This window comes from Poecilia reticulata, chromosome 22, assembly GCF_904066995.2.
Source record: "Poecilia reticulata chromosome 22, P_reticulata-male-v2, whole genome shotgun sequence".
Taxonomy (NCBI): Eukaryota; Metazoa; Chordata; class Actinopteri; order Cyprinodontiformes; family Poeciliidae; genus Poecilia; species Poecilia reticulata.
The window spans coordinates 22676228-22702677 of record NC_088851.1 but is presented as its reverse complement, the minus strand read 5'-3'; the positions used below and the strand labels follow the sequence as shown (position 1 = coordinate 22702677).

The 26450-nt window shown below is 37.8% G+C and overlaps 1 protein-coding gene across 1 annotated transcript; it reads right to left on the bottom strand.

Annotated features, from left to right (window-relative positions):
• Positions 1-2688: 2688 nt before the first annotated feature.
• slc38a6 (solute carrier family 38 member 6) lies at positions 2689-26450 on the bottom strand. The gene is made up of 16 exons (XM_008400029.3): positions 26083-26450; positions 22574-22704; positions 22420-22493; positions 20691-20743; positions 20556-20595; positions 14462-14540; positions 11474-11559; positions 10288-10346; positions 10134-10205; positions 9135-9191; positions 7008-7087; positions 6828-6928; positions 6033-6157; positions 5814-5958; positions 4803-4897; positions 2689-4725 (listed from the first exon to the last, which is right to left on the bottom strand). The coding sequence occupies exons 1-16, from the start codon at positions 26173-26175 to the stop codon at positions 4642-4644; spliced, it is 1374 nt and encodes a 457-aa protein (XP_008398251.1). The 5' UTR covers positions 26176-26450; the 3' UTR covers positions 2689-4641.

Here is a 26450-nt window from a genome sequence, read left to right as displayed (position 1 = left end):
ATTGGCAGATTATTTCACTGATAACATGAGAAAAGTCTTATTTTGAAATAATCTGCCAACTTTTATTAATACTAAGGAGTTACTGACTTAAAACAAGCTCATATCTTGCTGAAAAGTTACTTATAAGTTAGTTTTGTCTTATTCCAAGTTTAAGAATATATTCACAGGAAACCAGACAAAAATACTTGCTAAGATGTTGTGCTTTTTACAGTGTTGTCTTGGTAATGCACGTGGGGAGAGTGGAAAAGAAAACCTCCCTTTCAACTTCCACCAGAACCAGAACCAGGCTCACACTGCAAAAACACGAATGAATATTGATTAAAAAAATACCAGTTTCACTGTCATATTGTACCACTTATAACATGAGAAATATGTCCTGTTATAAGTGTTGTTATATTTTATTAATATCAAGGAAATATTGGCTTAAAACAATCTATTATATATATTGCGGAAAAGTTACTGTAATATTGTCTTATTTCAAGTGTACTACGATATTTGCACTAGAAACTTGACCAAAAATAGTTGGTAAGCTTTCATGTTTTTGCTGTGAACAAATGTGTAAGGTGGAAAATACTTTTTCACGATGCTATGGTGCATTTTGTGGTTTAGAACCATATGTTTGACACACTTTAAGACACAGAATGCAGAGAAAAAACATGAAGATATGCAATTACACAGCTTACATTTCCTCTGAAGATGAGTGAATCTGTTGTACATTTCCTTCATGCTGTATTTACTTGCAATAACTCTGAAATCTCCTAATTTATGGGCTTTTCCCAGCATTATTTCATGCAAAGCATTAGGAAATCTGAGTGGAAATAAGGTACACTGTTGAACAACAAAAGCATCTGGAGTTTCAGAAAGAGTCCTCAGAGCGAGGAATGCCGTTACTGTGACACAGCGAGCATGTTTACTGATGGAGCGTGGAAATGGATTCAAAGCAGAACAGCAGCGTGGAGCGAAGGTGAACAGAGACAACAGACGGAAAAACTGAAAATGAAACGCAGAGCACTTCATCAGCGATGACACTCGCTGTGAATGTGGACGGTGTTTGTCGAGTTGTGGTCCAAACTGTGACTAACAGGGAGAACCACTCATCATGCCAGTCGCCATTAAAAAGCTGACGTGAAAAGACCCCTGAAGCACCTCCAAGGCAGGAACGCCTGGCGGAGAGGATTAAACTGAAAGCAGATGTGTGTGATTTTCTCTCTGCTGCTGCGGTTTCTGACATTCAGAGCCGAGATGCTGATGCTAGCATGTAGGCTAACTCAGAGCTGGGCTCGACGTCACTCAGACCCGAAGTAACGGCGCTCTAGAATATATATAGTAGTGAAGAAGTCAGAATTTCAACATTGTTTGCAGTAGCTCTTATAAACATAATTTTAAGCTTCACTTTTCATAAACAAACACCACTTTGAGTTTGTTCAGTTTAGAGTTGCAGGCGCTACATGTAACACTGATTGTGTCTTGTAAAATCAACATGTTTCTTACTACTGTTGACGCGAGGAGCGGCCATATTGAAACATGAAGTCCGCCTAACAAGTCGTAACTAGGGGTAGTGGGATTTGCTTCCAGTTTTCCAATTGGAAAAATCAACTAGAATGCCCTCAGAAGTCAGATTTCCAACTGGGAAACTCCGACTACCCCAGTTATGACTTTGAGGCGGACTTTGTGTTTCAACATGGCCGCTCCTGTCGCCAACAGTAGTAAGAAACATGTTGATTTTACAAGACACACATGCAAAAGTCTGTCTAATGTCAATGTAACACAAGCAAATGTAAACCGACCAAATTAAAAGCGGGTTTTATTAACAACAAATTATTAATAATAATAATTAATTGGAACTTATTGCAAAAATGATAAAACTCTTAAGAAATTTACCATGATAAAGGATGTGATAGATTCCCCTGGTCTGACGTCAAATCCATCTCAGTTCCCACTTCCCAGGTAACTGGAATGCAGCATTAAACCCAAACAGGAAGCAGTAATGCTTTTAACCCACTTTTTTTTCTTCACAAATGAAAGGCCAGCAAACTGTCTATATGCCAAAGGTCAACAATCGGACAACATGTCATAAGTGACCACTGTTCTGACTTCAATCAACAAAAAACATTTTTTAAAGCACGCAGCCAACACCTCTTAAACCAACAGAAGAAGCCAAGGCTGCCAGCAGGGTCTTAATTTCAGCCCACCATCGTTCCCCTGCCTCATTCCTTCCTTTAACCCTGGGAGACGGTGTTGTCATACTGCTGGACGCGGGCCCAGCCCTGCCTTGTGAGCCGTTTAACTAAACAAAAACACTCCCACCCTGAGCGGAGGACTCTGACCACTCCAGGCCCCCATAAAAACAGCTCTGGACCGGGTGGGTTCAACATGCAGCCTTCCAACACAAAAAGCTCTGGTTTTCAGAGCTTTGACTTCTATTTGATTCAGACTTGTTCAGGGTTTTAGACCCAAAGAAAAAATGACGAAGATGAGGAGTGCTGTCCCAGTCGGGCACTAGGTGGTAATCTTGTGCTAAAAATGATTTTATAATGTATAGTCTATGTAAAAAAAAAAAAAGGAAAATGAAGACATTTTGGTGGTTAAACTTGATGAAAAATAAGGATCAAGGTAAATAACTTCAGAACCATTTCAAGATTTTTGTTTTCCAATAAAGCTGTACAGATCAGACAGGGTCTCTGCAGGTTTCACCAACTCAAATTTAATTCAAATTCAGTTCAAATTCAAAAATACTTTATTAATACCAAAGGGAAATTTAATAATAATTTAAGACCTTTTTAAGACCATTATGAACAAAATTTAAGACCTGTATCACAACAGAAACGTACAAAAGAAAATGTTTTATGTTGTAGTAATGCCTTTTTTTTTTTTTTTTTTTTTGCACAGAATGAATATAGCAGTTGATATTTTGGCAACAGAAGAGACCCAGTGGCAAAGACCAACATTTCCCAACCAACTGACAATACTTAAAAAAAAATCATAATTAAAGCTGGCTAAGCAAGGTTAGTTAGCAGCTAGTAAGTGGTAGCTTCAGCGCCTGAAGTCACAGAACGCAATGATGTCATCTGCCTGCGACTCAAATTTCCTTACAAAAAATGTCCCAGGAGAAAAATAAACTACTATATGAAATAAAATGTTTGTGCCATCACAAAATTTGAGATCTGCGATTAAAGTATTTAAGGGCATCTTTCTTTTATCTATCAAATTTAAGAAACTGTAAGCTCTTAATTTTAAATACCCTAACTAATTTAGTATATAGACACAAGACGTCTAAAGATGCTCAGTCAAAGGTCACATTGTAGGTGGAAAAAGATTCAGAAGCCATTTATTATGGTTCCATTTTGTTTATATTACACATGTGAAGTTTGTCAAAAATGTTTTATTTGTTCTTCAAATCCATTTAGTTTAGTGAACTAATTTTTCTCCAGACATTTATTAGCATATTAACCGTTTGCCACTACGTCACTCAGTCGTTGTCGATGGACGTCGGAAATGAAGATCGGAGTATTGACCAGAGCAACTGAAGTTGTTTTTGTCAGTTTATTCATGGCTTCTACTTGTTCGAGTCGAGCTAATTTCTCTGAGTGTAACTCATCTGGTTGGGTCTCACAGACAACGACGGTATTTACAGAAGCGTGATAGAAACCGACCCAAACCTCCTCCGTTCTGACGTGTTGATCCAATTACCACTTTGTCTGAATTCACACCACATGATTTAAATCTCTACGGTTCCCTTTACACTGGAGCAGCTTTAAAAACGTACAGAAGACGAAACAATAGCCGTTTTTTCCCCCTACACCGTTTCCATGGTTACTAATGGTTAGACACGTTCCTCCTAAAGTAACTGAGAGATCCTCCCCCTTTTTCTGTAACTGTTTCCTTATTACAAGTATTATATTTTAACATACATTTTATATTTAGGTTGAAAATGTGTGATTTTATGTTTTGTGTGTGTTTTTTAAACTGTTATGATTAATGTTGTGGAGTTTAGCTGTGTTTAATTGCACAACTGTCAACTGTTGTCATCTGTAGTTTGTTTATGGTTATTTATTGCATTTTATTTAATGAGGAGGCTGATTGAAGTGGCTCTTCTTTAAAGCAGAAAGCCGACTAGTAGTCTGAGTGTTTGAGAGGCGACTTAAAGACGAACTAAACAGTGTAACAGCGAATGGAAACGTGCGGAGCGTGTGGCTTTCATTAGCAGAAAGCCGAACCGCAGAAGAGCGTGGCTCTCAGCATCATAACCGCTGCTGCCAATCAAACACATGTTTACACAGATGAGTCTTAGACGTACTGATGAAGACATTTTAGTGGTTAAACAAGCAAACCCGGGTTTCATTACGTAAACAATTTTCCCTTAATTTAGTGCTCAAAACAGAGCAGAAATACATCAAGTTAGGACAAGAATCATTAAGGCTTCCAGGGAAGTTTAAAAGGATAATAAAGTGCAAAATCAAAACAGTAAAATCATCCACAAAAATAAAAAAATGTAAAAGTCAATATGTAGAAAAACTTTCTCATAATTTGAAAGCTGTATAAACATTTTAGTGTCATCATAAAAAGTCCCTGAGGTGATGCTGGTCCCTTTCATGATTCAGTTTCTTTGGTTCACTTTTCCCTTTCTGGCTTGGATTCGGATCAAGAGCTCAACACCCACGACAGAATGATAACAGTGAGACTGGTGACACCCATTATCAACCCAAAAACCACCAGAAGTATGGCCTGCAGAGACAAAAACAAACACCAGGTCAGGAAAAACACCAGGAAGAAAACAGACAGGTGAAATTTTGCTGATTTACCCCGATGGAGTCGAAGGATTTGATTGGCTGGCTGCTGATTTTAAGGTAGAAGATTCCTGGAAAAACAAACAGCAGGCAGCTGGACATCGTTGAGCCTAAAAACAATAAATACAGATGATTAAAAACTGATTAAAATCAACAGCAGCAGCTTCATAAACTTAGATCAGGAATCCATTAATTATGCATAAATGATGCAACAATCGATGGCTTGAACTTTAGCTGCTTTTATAGTCTGCTGGAAATAGATTCAGCATCAAAACATAAATGCAGTTTCTATTATTACATTTCTAGTGTTACATTAAATTCTAATTGTTAAATAAATGACCTCTTATGCACACCCTTTCCTAACATTTCCTTAAATTTCATGTTTCAAGATTTCAATTCAAGCAGGAAATAACATTTTATGTAAAAGCTAAACTTTTATTGTTTTAGGTAAATTAAAATTATTTCCACTTTGCTAAGTGCCATAATAATACGAGATATTCTTCTTTTTTTTTTTTTTTTTTTAGAGAATCTTTTATGACTTCAGATCTGAATATTGTCTTTAGTTAATCCGGGAAAGCCCAGATGATGATGTCATGACTTTGCAAGCTTCTAATTGGCTAAATTTCAAAATTTGAGTTAAACATGTTTGTGTGACATCATTGGAAAATCTAAATAAATCAACCAAGATATCAGGAAGAGAAATGAGGACCTCCACATGTCTGGGAATCTCAAGCTATTCAAACACTGCAAAAACACAAAATCTTACCAAGTATTTTTGTCTAATTGTTAGTGAAGATATTTTATTACATTATAAATAAGACAAAACTAACTTATAAGTAACTTTTCAGCAAGATAGAGGAGTTTGTTTTAAGTCAATATTAATATCAATTGATATTGATTTTTTAAATCAATATCAATGTTCCTATGTCATAAGTTTATCATAATACTGGGTACAGCTTAAAAGGTGTCATCAATTTTGCCTGCAAGACAAAAAAATAGACTAAAATGAACTAAATTCTGACATACCAACGACTCCAAACACATTCCTGATATCAGGCACGACGATGGCCAGCATCAGCACCACACCCAGGATGATCAGCGTGGAGACGATGTGGGTCAGCCAGGAGAAGCGGCGTCCTCCGAACAGCATCACGATCACAGCCTTACGGGCCTAATTCATGAAAATTAAACGTGTTAGCTGGTGAAGTGATTCATTTGACATGTAATCTGATGTGGCGTGCTCACAGGGAAGTGTATGAGCGGCACCGTCAGCAGCACAGAGAGAAGGATGGCCACCCGGACCGTGATCACCATTCTGTCGTGCGGCCGGTACACGCCGTAGCCGAGCAGCAGCTCAGATTGTACATGACCTGAAGGAGAAGAAGAAGAAGAAGAATAAAGGAGCAGAAACAGAGCAGGACTTTAAACTGATGAGGTCTGCAAATAATGGTTATTTTAGTTATCGATTAATCGATTATTCTGACAATTAATCGGATAAAAAAGCTGGCATTTTTTTTATGTATACATTAAAAATGCAAATAAACAATTACATTTCTTTTATAAAATTAAATAAAATAAACATTTTATTTTGTAGAAAGCAACAACACAGCATTCCCTTAGTGTACGCTTGATAATTTGTAGCAAAGGATCCATCTGCAACATCAATACAGTGCAGGACAGACCTGTTGATTATTTTTGGATTAAGAATTGGATAGCATAAAGTGCTAATAGATTTTTTTCAGAAGTTGAACCAGGTGAAGCTAGAACTATAAGACTAGAGTAGTTCTGAGTAGAACATATATACAGAAAAATAAACTTTTTTTTAATCTTGAATGCAAATGTTTATATTTTTGTACAGTTTTGGTTTAATTACTGCTCTCATTATGATGTTCTTTCAGGAAATTGCCATTTTTTTGAGTCTGTGTATCCCAGTTAACATTTTTTTATTACAAAATTAGTTGATTATTTTCACAATCGATTAATCGTGATTCATTATCGATTAATCATATCAATTTGATTAACCGTTTCAGCCCTACTTACTATAGAAGGTGAGGTACCCAAACAGAGCAGAAATGAAGTAGAGCAGGAAGCTGAAACTGATGCTGATGTTCGCAACGTTCTGCATTCGGGTTTTGGTTGGTCTGAAAGACAGCGCAGTCGTACAGTTAGCTTAGCGGCTACACAGCAGGGTCCAGAGACGTGTTAAAGCCGGAGGCTCACCGCTCCAGTTCGCAGTAGATGGGCAGGATGGCGGTGTGGCACAGAAAGGAGAAGGCCATAGTAGGGATGGCGTAGGCACTCTGCAGCAAACAGAAAAGGAGCCAATTAGAGTTGATGAGAAGAAGGATGGAGCTGAATACAGGAAACCCATGAGAAAACCAGCTGGAAGCTGCAAAAATACCCAGTGGTTAAGTATTTCTGTCTAGTTTCCAGTGCAAATATCTTAATACACTTGAAAGAAGACAAAACTACTATAAAAGTATGTTTTCAGTAATGTGTAGGAGCTTGTTTTAAGTTAATAATTCCTTAGTCTCGGTGAGAAAATACTAGTTCCACTGGCAGATTGTTTAACTTCAAACATGGGAAGAATTTAATGAGTCTTGAATCTTAAGTGAAATTATCTGCCAGTGTAACTTTAATGAATCTTAAGGAATTATTGACTTACAAAAAGCTCCAGTTTGTTGTAAGTTGGTTTTGTCTTATTTTAAGTGAAGTAAAAATATTTGCATTAGAAACTGGAGCAAATTCTCTTTTGTTTTTGGTAAAAGAACATGATGCATTTCTCCCACTACTGCTATATTCTTGGATTTGTTTTTGTTGTGTTTACCCAGGATGTCCGGTGCTATAGTCCACTTTCTGCAGAGTTTGACTGAGCAATCACACATTCCCAGATTAACCTGACTTTCTAGGCAAATAAACTAAACAGGAGTGATGTGAAAGTAGTTTCTAAAAAGCCTCGACTCATACGGGTTCAATTAAAATATGCCACCATTTTCAGATTTTCATTTGTAAAACCATTTTTTTTCTTTTCTTCCTCCTCCCACTTATACACTTTGTATGTTAGTGTATCACACAAAATCCCACTGAAAGATGCTAAAGTTCATAATTTCAATGTAAAAAAAAAGATCAAGGAGTGTGAAAGCTATTGTAAATCTGTAACTCTGCGAGTTGCATGTTTGCTCTTGGAATGTAATATAAATATGAGGGGCAGCTGGGAGGGGCAGCTGAGAGGGGCAGCTGAGAGGGGCAGCTGAGAGGGGCAGCTGGGAGGGGCAGCTGGGAGGGGCAGCTGAGAGGGGCAGCTGGGAGGGGCAGCTGAGAGGGGCAGCTGGGAGGGGCAGCTGGGAGGGGCAGCTGGGAGGGGCAGCTGGGAGGGGCAGCTGGGAGGGGAAGCTGGGAGGGGCGCTGCTCGCCCTCCTCATAAAAACACAACAACACGTCACAGGTGAGAGTGTGACCTGTCAGCGGAGTGGAACGAATGGCATTCAACAACTTCTCACCAACAACTCAAACAGTCTGCATATGACCAGAGGAGGGAAAAGGTTTTCACTGCAAAAACACGACATCTTATCAAGTATTTTAGTTCAGCTTCTAGCTCAAATATGCTAAGTAGGCACTTGAAATGAGGTTAAACTTACAAGTAACTTTTCAGCAAGACATAGGAGCTTTGATGAAAAAAGTTTTAGTTTTAATGACATAATCTACCAGCGGAACTAGAACATTTTCATAAATATTAAGGAATAATTGACAAAACAAGCTCCTTTTTCTTGCTGAAAAGTTACTTGTAAGTTAGTTTTGACTTACTTAAAGTGTAATATAGTAAGATATTTACACTTTATCTGATATACTTTATAGATATTTACACTACTGATGTTAATATTCTTGTACTTTCGTTAAATGGAGGCTTTAAAACATCGGTCTGTGTGGAATTAATCTACACTGCAAAAACACAAACTTTTACCAAGTATTTTTGGTCTAATTTCTCACACATATTTCTTAATATATTTGAAATAATGCAAAACTAACTCACAAGCAATATTTTAGCAAGATATAAGTCAATGATACCTTAATACTGATGAAAAACTACTGGTTCCACTGGCAGATATTTTCACTTGTAACAAGGGAAAATTGTCTCATCAGTTAAAATAATCTGCCAATGTAACAAGTACTGTTATGAAAAATCATTATTAAGGAATTATTGATTTAAAACAAGCTCATTACATGGTGAAAAGTTAATCGTATGTAATTTTTTTGTATTCTTTGAAGTGTGATAAGATAATTGCAATAAAAACTAAACCAAAATTACTTGGTAAGATTTGTATTTTTACAGTATTAATATATACTCACCTTTATGGAGAGGATGAAGAGTTTAGGTGTACATTCTGAGTCAGTTGAGTTTGATACCTGAAAGAAACAACAACAAAAAAAAATATATTTTTTTGTTTAAAACTTCTAAGTCTGAAAATAGAAATATATTCTCACTTTGCCCTCACATCTCTAGGAAAAAACAACTTTGGTAAAAGCGAGTTAGCTCGCGCTCAGTTTGGGGTTGTAGCTCGGTGTTGAATTTCTAGAAGTCAGAGTTCATTTCCAGGGTCAGGAAAGGTCACCTGGACTTCCTTCCCTTAAGGACTGGCTTTATTCAGCGTGCAGAGCTCCGAGCGGCCCGCTCTGGTCCTCATCAGCCAAATCTGACACAATCAGTAAACTCAACATCCCGGCTTTCGCTCATAATCCCGGTGGCCATGAACGACTGGGCAAAATCTACCTACCAGACACGCCTACTCACTCAAAATCAAAGCAGCAAAATAATAGTGGAAGCAACTCAACAATTACTTCCTTACAACAGAGAATTAGGGTCATGCTAAGAAAATAAAAGAACAAAGAAATTATGAGAATAAAGTCGTACAAGAAAACAGTCAAAAATAATATGAGAATATAGTCATAATATTATGACTAATCTGGTAAAAAGACTTTATTCTCAAAATATTATGACTTAATTAGAACTTGTACTTTTTAAAATCAATATCAAGGAATTATTGATTTAAAACAAGCTCCTATAATTTGCTGAAAAGCTACTTATAATTTATTTTTCTCTTATTTCAAGTGTACCAAGATAATTGCAGTAAAAACAAAACCAAAAATATTTGGTAAGATTTTGTGTTTTTGCAGTGAGATGAGTGAATATATTTCACAATAAAGTGGATGTGATCAATTAGGAGAATCAATTAAAAGTATATTTAACGTGTCTATCCTCTACATTCACATGCAGAATAGTAAAACTACTTTACTGCATTGAACTGAGCTGAACTGTGTGTTTGTTCTGAATAAACTGTTTATGTTCACCTTCGTAAAGTTTGAGAGTGTTGTCATGTTGTAAGGCAGCGGACATGGAATAGACCATTTCTTCACCACAACCTAGAAACAGGACAACAATGGAGCAAGTCAACACTGGAAAACATGCAGTCAACAGATTTTCAAGGTTTGGGTCAGAGCTCACCACAACTGTAAAATACAACATGAAGATGAAGGCAAGGCTGCTGGTCCAACCCAGGAATCCTTTGGTGGGAGGGAGAGAGAGAGAGAGAGAGAGAGAGAGAGAGAGAGAGAGAGAGAGAGAGAGAGAGAGAGAGAGAGAGAAAGAGAGAGAGAGGCAGAGAGAGAGAGAGGTTTGAGGTTTAAAATTCCCTTTATTTTACCCTCTTAATGTCAGACAACAAAAAACAATCAAATACAAACTCAATAAAAAGGAAAAACTAAAGATGCCTCATCCAACGTACACAAAACATCATTAATACCCCACTTGCATACAAAACCATCAATATTCTTTGTCAACTTCAAAAACTCAAACTCCACACGAATTTGAGCGAGAGAGAGAGAAAGAGGCAGACAGAGAGAGAGAAAGAGAGGCAGAGAGAGAGAGAAAGGCAGAGAGAGAAAGAGAGGCAGAGATAAAGAGAGACAGAGAGAGAGAGGCAGAGAGAAAGAGAGGCAGAGATAGAGAAAGAGAGAGACAGAGGGAGAGAAAGAGAGAGAGAGAGAGAGAGAGAGAGAGAGGCAGAGAGAGAGGCAGAGAGAGAGAAAGAGAGAGACAGAGAGAGAGAAAGAGGCAGAGAGAGAGAGGCAGAGAGAGAGAAAGAGAGAGACAGAGAGAGAGAAAGAGAGAGACAGAGAGAGAGAAAGAGGCAGAGAGAGAGAGAGAGGCAGAGAGAGAGAAAGAGAGAGAGAGAGAGAGAGAAAGAGAGAGAGGGAGAGAGAGAGAGGCAGAGAGAGAGAAAGAGAGAGACAGAGAGAGAGAAAGAGAGAGAGGCAGAGAGAGAGAAAGAGAGAGAGAAAGAGGCAGAGAGAGAGAGAGGCAGAGAGAGAGAGAGGCAGAGAGAGAGAAAGAGAGAGACAGAGAGAGAGAAAGAGAGAGAGAGGCAGAGAGAGAGAGGCAGAGATAGAGAAAGAGAGAGACAGAGAGAGAGAAAGAGAGGCAGAGATAGAGAAAGAGACAGAGAGAGAGAGAAAGAGAGACAGAGAGAAAGAGGCAGAGAGAGAAAGAGAGGCAGAGATAGATAGAGAGAGAGACAGAAAGGGAGAGAGAGAGAGAGAGACAGAGAGAGAGAGAGACATACATCCAGGAAGACGGAGTGATTCAAACCAGACAGAGATGGAAAAAAAACACTTTTTGTTTGGAAACTCACCGATTTTTGGGGACATTGCTAAAGGCACGACGACACAAAGTGTGACGATGATGAGAAGTAGCCTGCCATCTTCATACCAGACATGTCTGTAAAACACAAGAGGTAAAGCATTAAAAGTCAAGGCTGAATTGCAGCAGACTTTCTGAAATGTCTTCAAGTGGCATGCTTTAAGATGAACCAGCTCTGGAAATTTGTCTCCATTCTGGACTCAAATGCAGAGTGACAGATCCGTCATGTGGAACGAATTAAAGGCTTTAGCTCTTTCAAATCATAACAATCATGTAGTTCACATGCTAACGCTGTGTCGCTCCATCAGATGGGACCACATTTCTCTTGCAGGGTTTTCAGAGAGGGGAATAATATTTTCTTTTGCTGAAGGAGATCCTTGGTGGTTTATTGGGGATTGTGGAGGAGGAGGAGGAAGAGGCGGCGCTGTAGTGACACATATGGAAGCCATGCTGGCTCCGCTGGGGTCGGCGTCGTCTGGGACGGGTCCTGGTTGTCGCTGCTATGTGTTGGGCCACAGTACCGGGTCATAAGGGACTGGCTCCATGGCCAACCCGCCGTCAGCAGCACCTGCTCCGACCACATCAACACCCACTGACCCCTGACCGGCAGCTTCACGGCTGTGGCGTCCGTCCCTGTGTCTGGACGTCAGGTGGGACGTCTGCTCTCACTCCCAACAATCTCTAAAGGTGACCTACTGAGCTTCCTTTAACAGGTGAGGATGGGTCTGTGGCCGAAACAAAACATGTTCATTACATTTTCATTATTAGATAATGAGATTTTAGTCTGCTCAGTTCTCCGTATATCAAGTTGTTTCCGGGCCTCTTGTCACTTTAAATCCAAATAAGCTGCTCATGGCCACGCCCCCCCCACTCAACGTTTACATTCGCACGTGAAAATGGCTGCAAACAGATGCGCAATTATATACCCGTACATCTTTGAAAAGCAGAAGTGGAGCCTCCTGCACAACCATCAAGAATGCAGCAAATTGTTTCTAAATAGTAAGGCAACAACAAAACTTGTCTTTTCCAGCAGCCATTGTACAGCGTATACAGCGGTAAAACCAGCTGACCAAACGTGCTGGTGCTCAGCTTGGTTGCTAGGTAACTGGGCAGGGGTTGCCAGGTAACAACAAATTGCCTGTTAAATGTCACTTGACTTAAGGTTTTTTGAAATGACTCATTTTACAGACACAAACACTAACTCATTGCCAAAAACTGTCTGGGTGATTCATTTTTAGCGTTTGAGCTGCTTTAAAAAGGTGTTAAGACCCAAATTGAAAAAACAAAAACTCGAAAATTGTGAATTTTTGCATGATAAGTTTGAAAAGCAAAAAATTTGCTTTAATTTTTTTTATTTTTATTATTTATCTAAAAAAAAGAAAAAATCTTTCTTTTTGACTTTTGGAAGTTTCAAAAGTAGAAATTTCCTTACTTTTTTTTCCTAGAAAATTTATGAGATTAATCTCAACATGTTTGAGTTTTGGGGCAGGATTTCACCCCTTTACTTTTTCATCTATAATGGCGATAAAATCCGCAGCTGCTTGGCATAAAACACAAAAACTGAAAAGAAAAACCTCTCCAGCAGACAAACAAGAACAACAAGTGGTGACAAACGACTCGGCATGTTCACTCATTCATTCCCGCTTTGAAGGAAGCGAACGGGCTCCTGTTAACGTCCCTGAAGCCGCTCATTAACAGGAACGTTTGGCTCCCCTCCACAGCGAGCCGTAATTAGACTGGCAAAACTGATATCCCCTTGTATCAGTCTGATTCTGGGGAACATGTGTGAGAGATTTGGGGGTGGCGGGGTGAACGCAGCGCGCTAATACGGAGCAGCTGTGCGTGGAAGAGTCAGATGTTGACGGATGGGGGCTGAGAGCTGCTACAAGTCCTGCTTAAACCGGTGTGGCCAATAATAAAGAGATACACGTTACATTCTTGGCCAGAGGACGACGCTCTGCGAGGACGGGGAGCTGCAGGACCGACCAGAAAGGTCAACGAAGGACGCAGGCTGCTGATGGGCGATGGATGTTTGGATAGCACCTTGCAAAGTTTTCAAATTCTCTGAGTTTTTCCAAATCACAACTCCAGATACTGGGATTTTATGTAACTAAACAAACAAAAAGCTACTTTTATCCTCCTGACTACCAGGAAAAAAAATATTGTCCAATAACCATTTTTTTTAGATCCCACATTCTTTGTAAGGTAATAAAAGGTTTTATGCACTTACTTTGTCTCTTCCCATAGAATGTGTTATTACTGATAAACGCCATTTTTATGAATTAGAAAAAGGTAAAGTCCCACCCCTTCACATGTGGTATCATTGAAAAGCCCTAAATGTCCTCTGTAGATACCAAAAGGAATTAATTCAGTAGAGTGCAGGGGGTGGGAGATATTCAAGTTTACAAATGTCCTCTACAGAGGACAAAAATGAACTACTGGTAGTCATATATATATATATATCCTCTTTGCTGAATAAATGAAAGTTTCTCTGAATGTCACATTTCAAAATTTGCCACAAATCTGTAGTTTAAGTTAATCCCACATTATAATGCTGCCATCATCATGCTTCACTGCATGGATGGTGCGTTCAAGGTGTTGTGGATAAACCTGCATGATAAATTTAAATGAGCTTAATAATTTCCTTTCTGATCATTAACATTTTGTGGAGGGTAATTTTATTAACAGAGGCATCATAATCCATTTTACTTGTGTGTGGTTTTTATTTCCATTTTATTTTTGGGTTGTTTTATTTTGGACATTTAAATATCTTCCAGTGTTAAATGTTCTTTATGAAGTTAAAGTTTATTTGTCTTTGAAGGCAAACTTGCATTATTAAAACTCCAAAGTGATTCAAGTCTTTTTTTATTCTCTTAAATAAATTTTATTTACATTTTTTTTAAATCAATTTATTTTAATCTTTAATCTAGTTAACTTATTTTTACTCATTTCTCATTTTGAGCATCCTGCATGAACCCACCCGGTGTTTCCTGCGCTCAGGAGGCTGCTGATGGCTGCAGGAAGCTCCGACTTCAAGATGAACAAGTAGGACGACATGGCTGAGGAGAACCGAGGAAAACAAAACAAAACGTCACAAACAACAAAAAAAAAAGATACAATTTTAACCAAGATCACAGAAAGCAGCTGAATGCCACTGTGAGCACTTATCAGCTGATATCTGAATGTTTTATTGCACATGGCCTCAGCTGCACATATTTGGTATCCATGGAAACGTCCTACTCTAAACGTCTAGAAGCGAATAAAAAGCATTTGAGCTGAGCAGGAAGCACAAGGGCTGCAGGACAGGCGTCAGTGACCAGGAACTTTAATTAAAAAAAAAACACTGTATGGAGCTCTGGTAGGGACAAATATATATATATATATATATATATTGATTTTAATTTTTCTATCAGAAAAATGAGCCTAATTTGCCATAATTTCTCTTTTTTTTACACTTGATTTCTGAAAAAAAAGACTTCAATAAAAAAAAGCATGATGAAAAAATAATAAATGCAGGTATTTAAAAAAAAACCCTCAAAAACAATCCATTTTATACATGCAAAATAAGTTTAGTAAATAAAATCACAGAAAATCCCGTTTTGTAGATTATCTCAACCTGTGCAAAGTGCAAAATGCCTAGATATTTTTATTTTTAACTAAAACCCCTAAAATTCCTGTAGTTTACCTCCACTCATCTGCATTCATATTTGCACAGGTAAAGGTTTATCTATGGTTTCCAAAAGTTTGCAGGCTTATGATCATTCTAAAAGGTTTATAGCATAATATTTAAAAAAATCCTGGCAAGGGACAAGATAATCCAAATAATTTTATGTTCGATCCTCATTTTCTCTTAAACTAATGCGGGTGCTGTGATACGTGCACTTCTGACGGACTCTCCCAAGTGTTAGCTTTATTTTGACACCAGGATTATTGAAACAGAGTTTGTAATTGCTGAGAAAAAAACGTAGACTTGGGCGTGTGATTTTAAACACATACTTCAGAAAACCCACAGTTGGGAAACACACAGTAAAGGGAGCAGGCTAACACAACATGGGTGGCTAGCCTTGGGAGATCCCCAGTAAAGCCCCCAGTTGGAAGTGGCAGACAAAACACAGGGCTTCAAATTGCTGCAGAGCAGCCAGGATGAGGTTAATCGGGTGAGGAGGGAGCAGGAATGCGAACAGTAATGATCTCTGACGCTAATCCAGGTACTTCCAACCTTTCTCCGCCTTGCCAGGAAACAAGATACTTCCACTTCCCACAGACAGTCAAACGGACAGAGGATCGGTTCACTTCCTGTTAGTTCAGAAAAACTCTATCCAGGGTGAGGATCACTAAAATTACTGAGGCAAACTCACTGCAAAAACCCAACATCTTAATGCGTTTTGTTCTAGTCTCTAGTGCAAATATCTTGGCAAATTTGAAATTCAAATTGTTGAGTCAGAATTCTGGGCACTGTGCCGTTGCCTAGCAACCTCAGCTCGTCACCTAGCAACCCAAGCAGAACTCCAGCACGTTTAGTCAGGTGGTTTTTACTGCTGAACTAGACAAATGTTTTGTTATTGACTTACTAAAAATACTTGGTATTTTTCTGAATAGTATCACGTATCTCAGTACATTTGCTAGTAACTATTTTGGACAATCATTTAATACTGAAAAAGTACTATTTCCACTAGTAGATTTTTCACTTCCAACATCAAAAAGTGTCTTATAATAAGAAAATAATCTGTCTGTTGCAATGGAAAATTTTATAATGTGCTCTTCATCGCTTTTGTGCTTTAGATTGTGTCTGATGATGAGATCATGTGTCTGAATGATCTTATCATCAGATACCAATCAGATACCAAGGAGAATACCTATTGTCCAATCAGGGAGATGGCCAGACAATCTCCCTGATATAACAATCAGATTCACACCTATTGTCCAATCAAGTCTCTCTTCTCTGACCAGAGCCTATAAAAGGAAGCCAGATCCACTGTTGGTCCCAGCAGACCTGACAGGCTCCTTTGACTCTGTACTTTTGTTCCCACCTTGTAAGGTTTTAATAAATTTCTTATTTCTTCTCATCCAGACTCTTGCTAAAGTAATTTTTTCCACGACACTGTGGAAGCAGTACATTTTGTTTTTATTAATATTTAGGAATTACTGACTTAAAACAAGCTCTTGTATCTTGAGGAAAAGCTACTTGCAAGTTAGTTTTGTCTTATTTCAAGTGTACCAAGATATTTTCACTAGCAACTAGACCAAAAATTCTTTGGTTAGATGTTGTGTTTTTACAGTGTTTCAGTGTGTGTTCACTGCTGAATTTAAGGGATTTATGATTGGGGAAGCCAGGCACAAGCAGGGCTATCTGGGACCCTGAGGCGGGTCTTTGGCTCTCCTTTAAATAATCCCAGCCATAATCCCTTAGATCCTGTATTTGTTTAGAAAAGAAAATTCCTCCAATAACGCTCTCGCCCACACAGACACAAGCACTTTCTCTCTATGAGCAACAGCTGCCGTTTCTGAGTGCTACAACTTGGCAGGCAGGGATCCTTCACTCCTTCATTACTGATTCAGTGGTTTATTTGTGGGCATAAAAATGCTGATATGGCAGCTTGACTTGGTCTGTCCATTTGCTTCAATGTTATCGACATGGAAGGAAGGAAGGAAAAAAAGAAGGAAGGAAAAAAGGAAGGAAGGAAGGAAGGAAGGAAGGAAGGAAGGAAGGAAGGAAGGAAGGAAGGAAGGAAGGAAGGAAGGAAGGAAGGAAGGAAGGAAGGAAGGAAGGAAGGAAGGAAGGAAGGAAGGAAGGAAGGAAGGAAGGAGTCAATAAGGACTAAAGTCTGGAAATATTTTGTCCAGATTCTGAAATCAGACCTCAGACTTTCCAGTGAAGGAACTCTGCACATCAGAGCTGCTTTGGTTCGTCAGCCAACAAATCTCGCATCAAAAATATTAAAGCGACAGCATGTAAATCAGAGCCAGGAGGAGGGTCTTAGTGCTGTCAATCAACCTTGTGTACACCCTGCTCAGTGTTCTAATGGTGCAGAAATACCTTACCATTCCAGGAAAACTGTTTATCTGCTGTCCAAATAGCCTGAGCATTCCTTCCAAAGGGGAAGGTATGAACAGCATGTACACAAGCATGATTGACAGCGCTAAGACCCTCCTCCTGGATCTGATTGGTTGTTTCTGACCAAGCTGTGTATTTCTATATTTAGAACTGGGAGCGCTGGGAGAAGGCAGAGGAGCTCCATCTTTTCACATGTTATTTATCTCATATTATACTGTCACAACATAATTAATATGTTAATAAATATATAAATAACAGATTTTTATTTGAAAATAAAAGTTACACACTCCAGCTTTAAGAAACAAAATAAAATGTTAAAGCCACATTGACAGAAACACAGGATGCAGCGGTTTAGCTTCATGCAGCTGATCAAACTGAGCGCACACTGCAAAAATCACCAAATCTAGAAATCTAGTTTCTAGAGCAAATGTCTTAAAACACTTGAATTAAGAGAAAACTGACTTACAAGTAACTTTTCAGCAAGAAATAGGAACTTGTTTTAAGTCAATAATTAATAAATATTGATGAAAAATGGTCAGTTTCACAATACATTTTCCCCACATCATTCATGAAATAATCTTCCAGCGTAACTAGTAGATTTTTATCGATATTAATGACTTATTAACTGAAAACAAGCTCCTATTTCTTGCTGAAATGTTACTTTTCAGTCAGTTTAGTCTTTTCTTAAGATAATTGGACTAGAAACTACATAAATACTTGCTGAGAGTTTGTGTTTTTGCAGTACACCAAGCACTTCTATAGGAGCCAGAGGTGAGATAATACTTACACGACTACTCAAACTGGCCCTTGAGTGAACAAAGAGGACAGTTATCAGCCAAGTGGTAAGAAAACAGACACTGATAATCAGCATGCATGTAATGTTAAAGGAGAGTAGAGGTGAGCTTTCTGTGTGTGGTCAGCGAATCGCTCCAGAGTGAATCCAACATGAGAAAGAACCGCTTTCATTTCATTAGGAGCCAGGAGAGGCCGGCCGGCTGCAGAGCCATCGGGTGGTCAGTAATTAAGGTCAATTGGCTGCTCAGCCTTTGGCAGCGCAGATGAATGTTTACCCAGAGTGAGGCTAATTGCACTCTTATAAAAGGAGCAGATGCACACTGGAGTGCTGGCTCTCTCACTCCTGCATGCTGGGGAAACAGCAACACATCAGAGGATAGGCGGGGATCTACCCAACCCAGCTGCTAACGACGGAGCAGCTGAGTGGAGATCTGATTTTTTCATACCTGATACCATTTAATCAATTTTTCTTTTTTTAAATATCAAAAAATATTTTCCAAAAGTGTTTTTTATTTCAATCATTCCCTCTGTGAGCTGCATTACTTAGTATCAGGGCTGGGCTGCCAGAGTTTTTGTTTAATTGCAAGAACATAGAATATTAGCAGAAGAAAGTCGCAATTTTACCGGAAAAAAAAGCGTCTTAGAATTATGAGAAAAGCTCAGTTTGTGGAGATCTTTCCATGAAATAGATGCACAATCTTTTCAAAGTCCTAAAACTGATAATTTTACAATGAAATGTTAGAAGATTAAGTATTTCTATTAAGTATTGCACTGCAAAAACAGAAAATCTCACCAAATATTTTTGCCTAGTTTCCTGTTCAAATATCTGATTTCACTTGAAATAAGAGAAAACCAACTTACAACAATCTTTCAGCAATATGTAGGAGCTTGTTTTAAGTCAATAATTACTTAGTTGTATTGGCAGATTATTTAACTTACAACATGGGTAAAATATTGTATTACAAGTTTAAACAAATCTGCCAATGGAACTAGAACTTTTTCACCAACATTCAGGACGTAATGACTTAAAACAAGTTCCAGCATATTACTGAAAAGCTTTTTCTAAGTTAGTCCACTTGAAAAATGACTAAACCAAATTATTTGCACTAGAAACTAAACTAAAAATATTTGGTAAGATTTTGGTGTAAAACATACCAAAGTATAACTTCACAAGATGCTGTAAGGCTGAAACGATTAATCGAATTAATCGCGATGAATCAAAGAAATTACTATCAACTAATTTAGTAACCAATTAATCGTTGAGTATAAAGACTCAAAAAGTCAATTTGCTGAACAATTAGCATATTTGGAGCAGTAATAATGTACAAAGTATATATTAATTTTGCAGTATATATTCATTCAAGATTAAAACAAATTGTATGTTTTATCCAAAACTCCAAAAAAGGCTGAATTTTAACTTCACCTGGTTGAAATTTACTAAATTAAAAAAGGAATTGAATTTTTTGTTTCTTGGTATTTTTTTATGTATTTGTAATATTGAAAAATCTGCAGAATTTGCCAAATATTTCACAATTAATCAATTAATCATCACAATAATTGATTATTTAAGCAACCATACTGCTTTATTTTCCTAATATGACAACTTTATTCTTGTAATTTAAAACAATTCCCAGCCTGGCGCTTATATTCCATCATAGAGTTGATCTGAAGTCAAAGTCCAAATAAATGGGAGCTTTAAAACACAGTTGTGAAGCAAAATGGCCGCCATAGGTGACATCACTCTGAACAAAGTACCCAAGGACTATATTGGTGAAAAAAAGTCAGATTTTCCAAAAATAACATTTTCAACAACCACAAGTTTGATTAGTCAATAAAATCCTCTGTCTGTGGTGGAGTGGATCCCAAAATGCTTTTCCTCCACACAACAGGGAGTTTTACCATCAGCAATCAATTAGGGGAGAAGTCATGTTTCAGGCCCAGGAGAGGGGGTGGAGAGGACGGCGGTTCGAGGTCAGAGGTTATCAGGGAATCTAGATAATGGCCTCACAGGGGGGAGTGATGAGAAACGAGCAGAGGACGTCAGCACAGGGTGTTCTGTCCACCAGCAGGAGGCGATGTCTGCCTCCAAAATAAACAAACCGTCCCTGCAGCATTCCTCGGCCCAGTCGCAGCTCTGCTTCTCATAAAAACCACATAATCGCTTCATGTCCAGCGTGTCAGAAGTAATGTCTGTTAGTTCGTGTTGAAAAGAAGGCCAACTCACCGCCGATATTTTGGATGACAATCGCTAAACCGACCAAAATCTGGAGGAAAAAAAACAAAACAGAAAACAATTAGAGTAAACATACCAGTCAAACTGACAACATTAGGAACAATCCTGAAAAAAACAACAACTTACCTTTCCTGGTTTTTTCAAGGCTTTTTCTCCAAGTTCCTCATACGAGTTGATACCTTCAGCAAAATACAGTTAAAAGATTAAAATAAACAAAGACTTTAACATGTTCCACTGCAAAAACACAAAACCTTACCAAGTACTATTGTCTAGTTTCTAGTGCAAATATCTGAGCACATTTCAAATAAAACAAAACTAACTTACAAGTAACTTTTCAGCAAGATATTGTGGTTTGTTTTAAGTCAATAATTCCTAAATATTAAAGGAAAAATACTAATTATGAACACTAGTTAAAATAACTTTTCCATCAATATTAAGGAATATTCATGTCTTTTCTTTTTGTGTTTATGAATCTATTTATTAGCCTTTTGAATCGATCTGAAATGTATTTTTTTAAATGATGTTACATCATTTTGCTGTAGCGGTCAGTGTTATAGCTAATCTGAAGACGCCTCTGACTGAAGACACTTTGTTGTTGTATAACAGTCTCATAAGGAGCATTTTGAGGGTTTGCTGTAATTTTTCCTAATTTTATGGAGACTAAATCAATAGAAATCACCGAATGTTTTCGTTCCTGATACTCCATCCAGAGCGGTTCAGTGGGACTCAGACATAATTTTTACATTTCGATTGGCCACAGAGTTCACAAAATGTCACAGATACCTCCATGAAATATATCCATAGATGAGCCAACAATTCATTCAAATGCTCCGAATTAACCAATCAGAAGCTGAAAAAAAGCTGCGACATCATCAGGGCTTTAACCTAATTTAGTGGCAATCATCAACCAGCATGTCCTGCTATTGTTTTTCTTTTTATCTTCTCTTTGGTCTCCTTTGACCCTTTTTTTCCTAATTAATCAAACATCACTTGATCAGGTCACAATCAGGACTTGAGTCAGACTGCGATTGGAAAGTTTACAGTAAACTGATTAAATCTTGAGTAAAGGAAGAGCCAATCAGAGTGAGAAGTCGACACCAAACAGTGAGGAGGATTTACAGGGAATTAGTTAAAGGGGGATGCAATATAGGAAATTCATATTTTGCACATTTTTGTACTTCCATTTGAGTTTCTACTGCTTCTAAAAAAAAAAAAAAACACCAACAAAAAAAAAAAACACCCAGTTGTTTTTTAGTGTTTGGAAAACGAGCCGTTTAAAAACCTTCGGAATGTGACGTTACAAATCAGCAGCCACTGGTGGTTACCTAGCAACCCCAGTGGAGTTCCACCCATCACCTAGCAACCCAAGCTGAGTTCCAGCATGTTTGGTCAGCTGGTTTTAATTCAAAAATACTGTACTAATGCCAAATTACATATTAAATTAAATATCAAAACCACTTTTTCCTGGTTATGCGGGAAGCTCTACTAATACATTTCAAAGACTGTACTGTTGTATAATTGCACATGTTCTGGATATAATGATGCACAGAAGAATTGTATATAGAAATCAAGATAATCATGGACAACCCTGACCATCATCTTTAAGAGACTTTATAACCCTAAAACAAAATGTCTTCAATCAGACGCTTCTTCAAATTTGCTGTAATACAGACTGCTACAGGAGATCTTTCCTGCCCACAGCTGTCATCATCTAAAACAGACTGAAGTCTAATTTTCTATCAATGATTTGGTTTTTGTGCAAACAATGTGATAAACACGTTTTCTATAATCCGTAAAGCTATCCTAACTTGTTTGAGGATAGGTCACCCTTAAGGTCAGATAGTTTTATTCTCACCTGTTTGGTCACAAAGCGTCAGAAGCAAATGGATGGAATATAATGCAAGGCTGGACACCAGTACTAACAAGATGCTGGGATCAAAGGGAAAGCACTAAGTACAAAGTATTAAAGGTTTTACAAAGAAAGGAGTGGTGAAAAGAGCCTCTCTTACCTAAACCCAACTATCCCTGTGCTGGCCATGGCATAAGCCAGGCCCAGAATCCCGCTGCCCATGATGGCGTTCATCAGGTTGAACACACAGGAGGCGATTGAGGCTCCAGTGGCTCTGGTCTGCACCGATCCCTGCACAGAAAAAAAACCAAACAAACAAGTAAAACCACAGGAATAAAGACACACAGCTGAGAAAGAAACCTGCTGATTCCTCCTGACATTACGAGGAACAACTGGCCAGGCCTGACGATGGATGTCATAAAACAACACCGCAGGGGCCTGCAGGATCAGGGGATGGAAACGGGAATGGACGGGTGGGATTTGAGCTGCTGGCTGCAGGACAGCTGCCTGAGCTCAGGATAAGGGAAGCTGCCCAAACTGCTTGACCCCTCTAATGGGGGATATCCTGGACAGAACAAGTGGCAACTCTGGTGTCGGTGTCACAACAAGCTCGGATTGACCTGCAGCCGAGCGGTCGGATTCACCCCTTTACAGTACTGGCAGACAGGAAGTACCAGGTATTTTTAGTCCAGTTTCTAGTGTGAATATCTCACTACACTGGAAATAAGAAAACTAGCTTACAAATAACTTTTCAGCAAGACAAGGCGTTATTTTCAGACAGCATTTTCTCAAAGTATGTTTGTAGCTTTTATAAGAATATTTTTTTACGCATTTGTTGAAACTGTCACCATGTTGTGACAGTATAATATAAAACTGATAATCTGTGAAAATAAATAAATAAAAATCAAGCTCTCCATCTTCTTCCAGTGCCATCAGGGCAAAAAGGCGAGTCTTAGCGCTGTCAATCATGTTCATGTGCATGCCGCTCACCCCCTTTGCTCTCTGCTATGGCAGAGTTTCTCCCTGCTTTCTCATCACAATGAGTTTCTCCCTCCATGCTAATGCTAGTTAGCATAGACACTCCCTGTAAAGGCGATTTGCTTCTCTGCCATTACCATAATTAGCAGCACATTCACAAGGATGATTGACAGCGCTAAGACCCTCCTCCTGGCTCAGATTGGTTGTTTTTTTTTTTATGGGAGCAATGCATTTTTTCAGATTACAATAACAGATCAGGGAGGAAGTGGAGGAGATTGATCTTTTTACAGATTATCTGTCTCAAAAAACTGTGATGACAGTAAAAGTTTTAACAAATATGTAAATCAGATTATTTCATTTACAACACTGGAAAATGTCTGGTTAAAATTAGGGATGCACGATATATTGGCACCAACATCGGCATCAGTATCAGACTGATAAATAAAACTGGGTCGATATGAAGAACCAATATTTATTTTAATCAGTTTTCGGTTGGGTTTTTTCCCTAAAGGCTTTAAACGGTAGTGAAATATGTATATGTAATATCTGTAAATATTGGTTATCGGCCATCGCAGCAATATTAATATTGTGTATCGATATTGACCAAAATTTTCATATCGGTGCATCCCTAGCTATGAATGAAACAATCTGTCAGTGGAAAAAGTTATTTTTATTATTAACTTAAAACAAGCTTTCATATCTTGCTCAAAAGTTACTTGTAAGTTAGTTTTGTCTTATTTCATGTATAATAAGATATTTGCACTAAAAACACTTGATAATATTTTGTGTTTTTGCAGTGCAGTAACCAGATGGAGGTGAACACAGACCAGCTGCAGAGTGAAAGGTATTTAAATCAAGCAAATTCTGAAAATGAATGTGCAGAAAGGTGTGTTTGGAACAAGCTCACAGCTGTTTGAGTGATACAGAGGTGAAGCACATCAAAACTCATAAGACTGTTGTCACTGGAAAAAATCTGGAGGGTCTGCTGAACTTTTCCAACCCTTATCCTCCATCCCCTGCACCTGATAAGAGATTTTATTGACCCAGATGCTTAAGAAAACAGAGGAATGGGGTCATTGCAATGATTTAAGGAGAAGAGGAGATGTAATGGGGCTCAGTTGCAACAGATAATATAATCACAGGATTTGACACACTAAAATATGGCAGATATTCACTAGAGAATACGACTGATGAGCCAATAATCTCTAAAACAGAGTTATTGTTAAACATAATCTTGAGTTATTTTTTCTAATGCAGGTTTAAGCCGGGGTTTGTCATGTTCGTCCTAAAAACATCTTTAAGAACGATCAATACCAATATTACTATGAGAATTTACCAAAAGCGATGCTGAAGAGAGAGTTTGCATTGTTTTATATAGGCTCGCATTATTTCCCATTTAATAAAAAAGTTGAAGGTAACGGATTTGATTTCAATTAGTTTTTCACAAACAACCTAAAAGCCACATAGTGAATGGATTACAAATGTTTATTTAAATAAACGTTGGTTGAAACTGGTTGACTCCGGTTTAAAATTCAGTCCCAGATCGTTTTATTGATTCTTCATTCTGTTTGTGGCTTTAATAACAAACTACAATATTTACATCTTGTAAATATACAGAATAATTTGCAGTAATTTATTTATTTATTTTTATATGACTGGTTCAGATTCATTTTTAAATTTGAAGTGTATTAACTGGCACCTATTTCTAAACTAATTTGTGTTTTAACATTTTTATCAAATAATTTTTTACATTTCAGCAGCAACAGCCCTGACCGGGTGACTTACATTTACATTTAGTAACATTTTGGAAAAAATTACTTTTAGATGTAGTTTCACTACAACATACTTTTACAGGAATAATATATTTATGAAGTATCGCTACTTTTACCAGACATAGACCCATATTTTATATTAAAGGTCGACTTGTGTGTACACAAGCTCTGTTGTTTAATCTTATTTTCTAATAAGAAGATACAGTAAATATTATATACACTGTTACCAAAAGTACTTTACCCTGTTCTAACATAAACACTACCTAATGTGTATCTGTTTAAAACTATTTATTTGAGTTGCTGTGAAAAAGTTTCACCTGTGATTGTGTTAATTTCTATCAATTTTTTTTTATCTCAGTGTTTAAAAGATCAGAATTTACACATAACTTTGCATATTTCTCTTTCAGATTCCACTATTGTTAAATTTAAATCAGATATTGTGATCAGTTACTTAGCACATGAACAGCTTTTTTTCTTCTATTTTTTAATCATATATGGTTTATGTTTACGTCAGTAGTTTCTTGGGTGACAACTTTTAACAGTTTCTTCAGTAAAAATCTGTTACATCCGAGCTTTTACTTGAATTGATTTTTGGTGACTATTTAAATGTGACATCTTTTACATAAAAACACAAGTAGTGAAGTGGAAAAACATTAAGACAGTCAGATCAAACTATGTAAAACATAAGTGTGCATATTCAAATAAAAAGAAGTGTAAAATGAGACTTTTGCAAACAAAAATAAAAGCAGAAGTTAGTCTAAACATCAGCCAGAGTGCTGACAAAAGCTGAAAACTGAAACTGAAAAAGTGAAGTCCAGCTCATGTGATTTTGGCCATAAACACGGAGACGAACCAGTAGCTTACCGATAAATTAAAATGGTACCTGCAACAGACGGCAGACGAGCTGATTAATACTCACATTTCCCAACAGAGGAGTGTTCTCGCTAACAGAGGAGTCTCTTCCAGAGAGCCTGGTATAAACATCCGCCTGTTCGCTGCTGTTGATGCTCATTCTGAACAGATAAAAACACAGAATATTCGCTTCCTGCCTTTATGAGCGCATCGTCTCCAGAAGTCTTATCAGCTTGTCAGCTGATTTGTGTCTTAAGATCCATTTAGTTCTTCTTCTTTAGTTTATAACGGCAGTTTGACTCCAAAGTGTTGTATTACTGCTACCTCCTGGATCATGCTTCAATTGCGTTTTTAAAACCTAGATAAAAACGTACTATGTGTTCTTTATCTAACCAGATTTTCTCTTGAGATATTTGTCCCTTATCCTCTTACTGC

What these genes read in the sequence shown, in the direction of transcription:
- slc38a6 (XM_008400029.3), bottom strand. Translation starts at nt 26,175, where the DNA reads ATGAGCATCAACAGCAGCGAACAGGCGGATGTTTATACCAGGCTCTCT. An exon ending in GACGCTTTGTGACCAAACAG is followed by an intron (nt 20,744 to 22,419) that starts GTGAGAATAAAA and finishes ATTTTGCTGAAG; the next exon opens with GTATCAACTCGTATGAGGAA. An exon ending in TGCCGCTCATACACTTCCCT is followed by an intron (nt 5,959 to 6,032) that starts GTGAGCACGCCA and finishes TTCATGAATTAG; the next exon opens with GCCCGTAAGGCTGTGATCGT.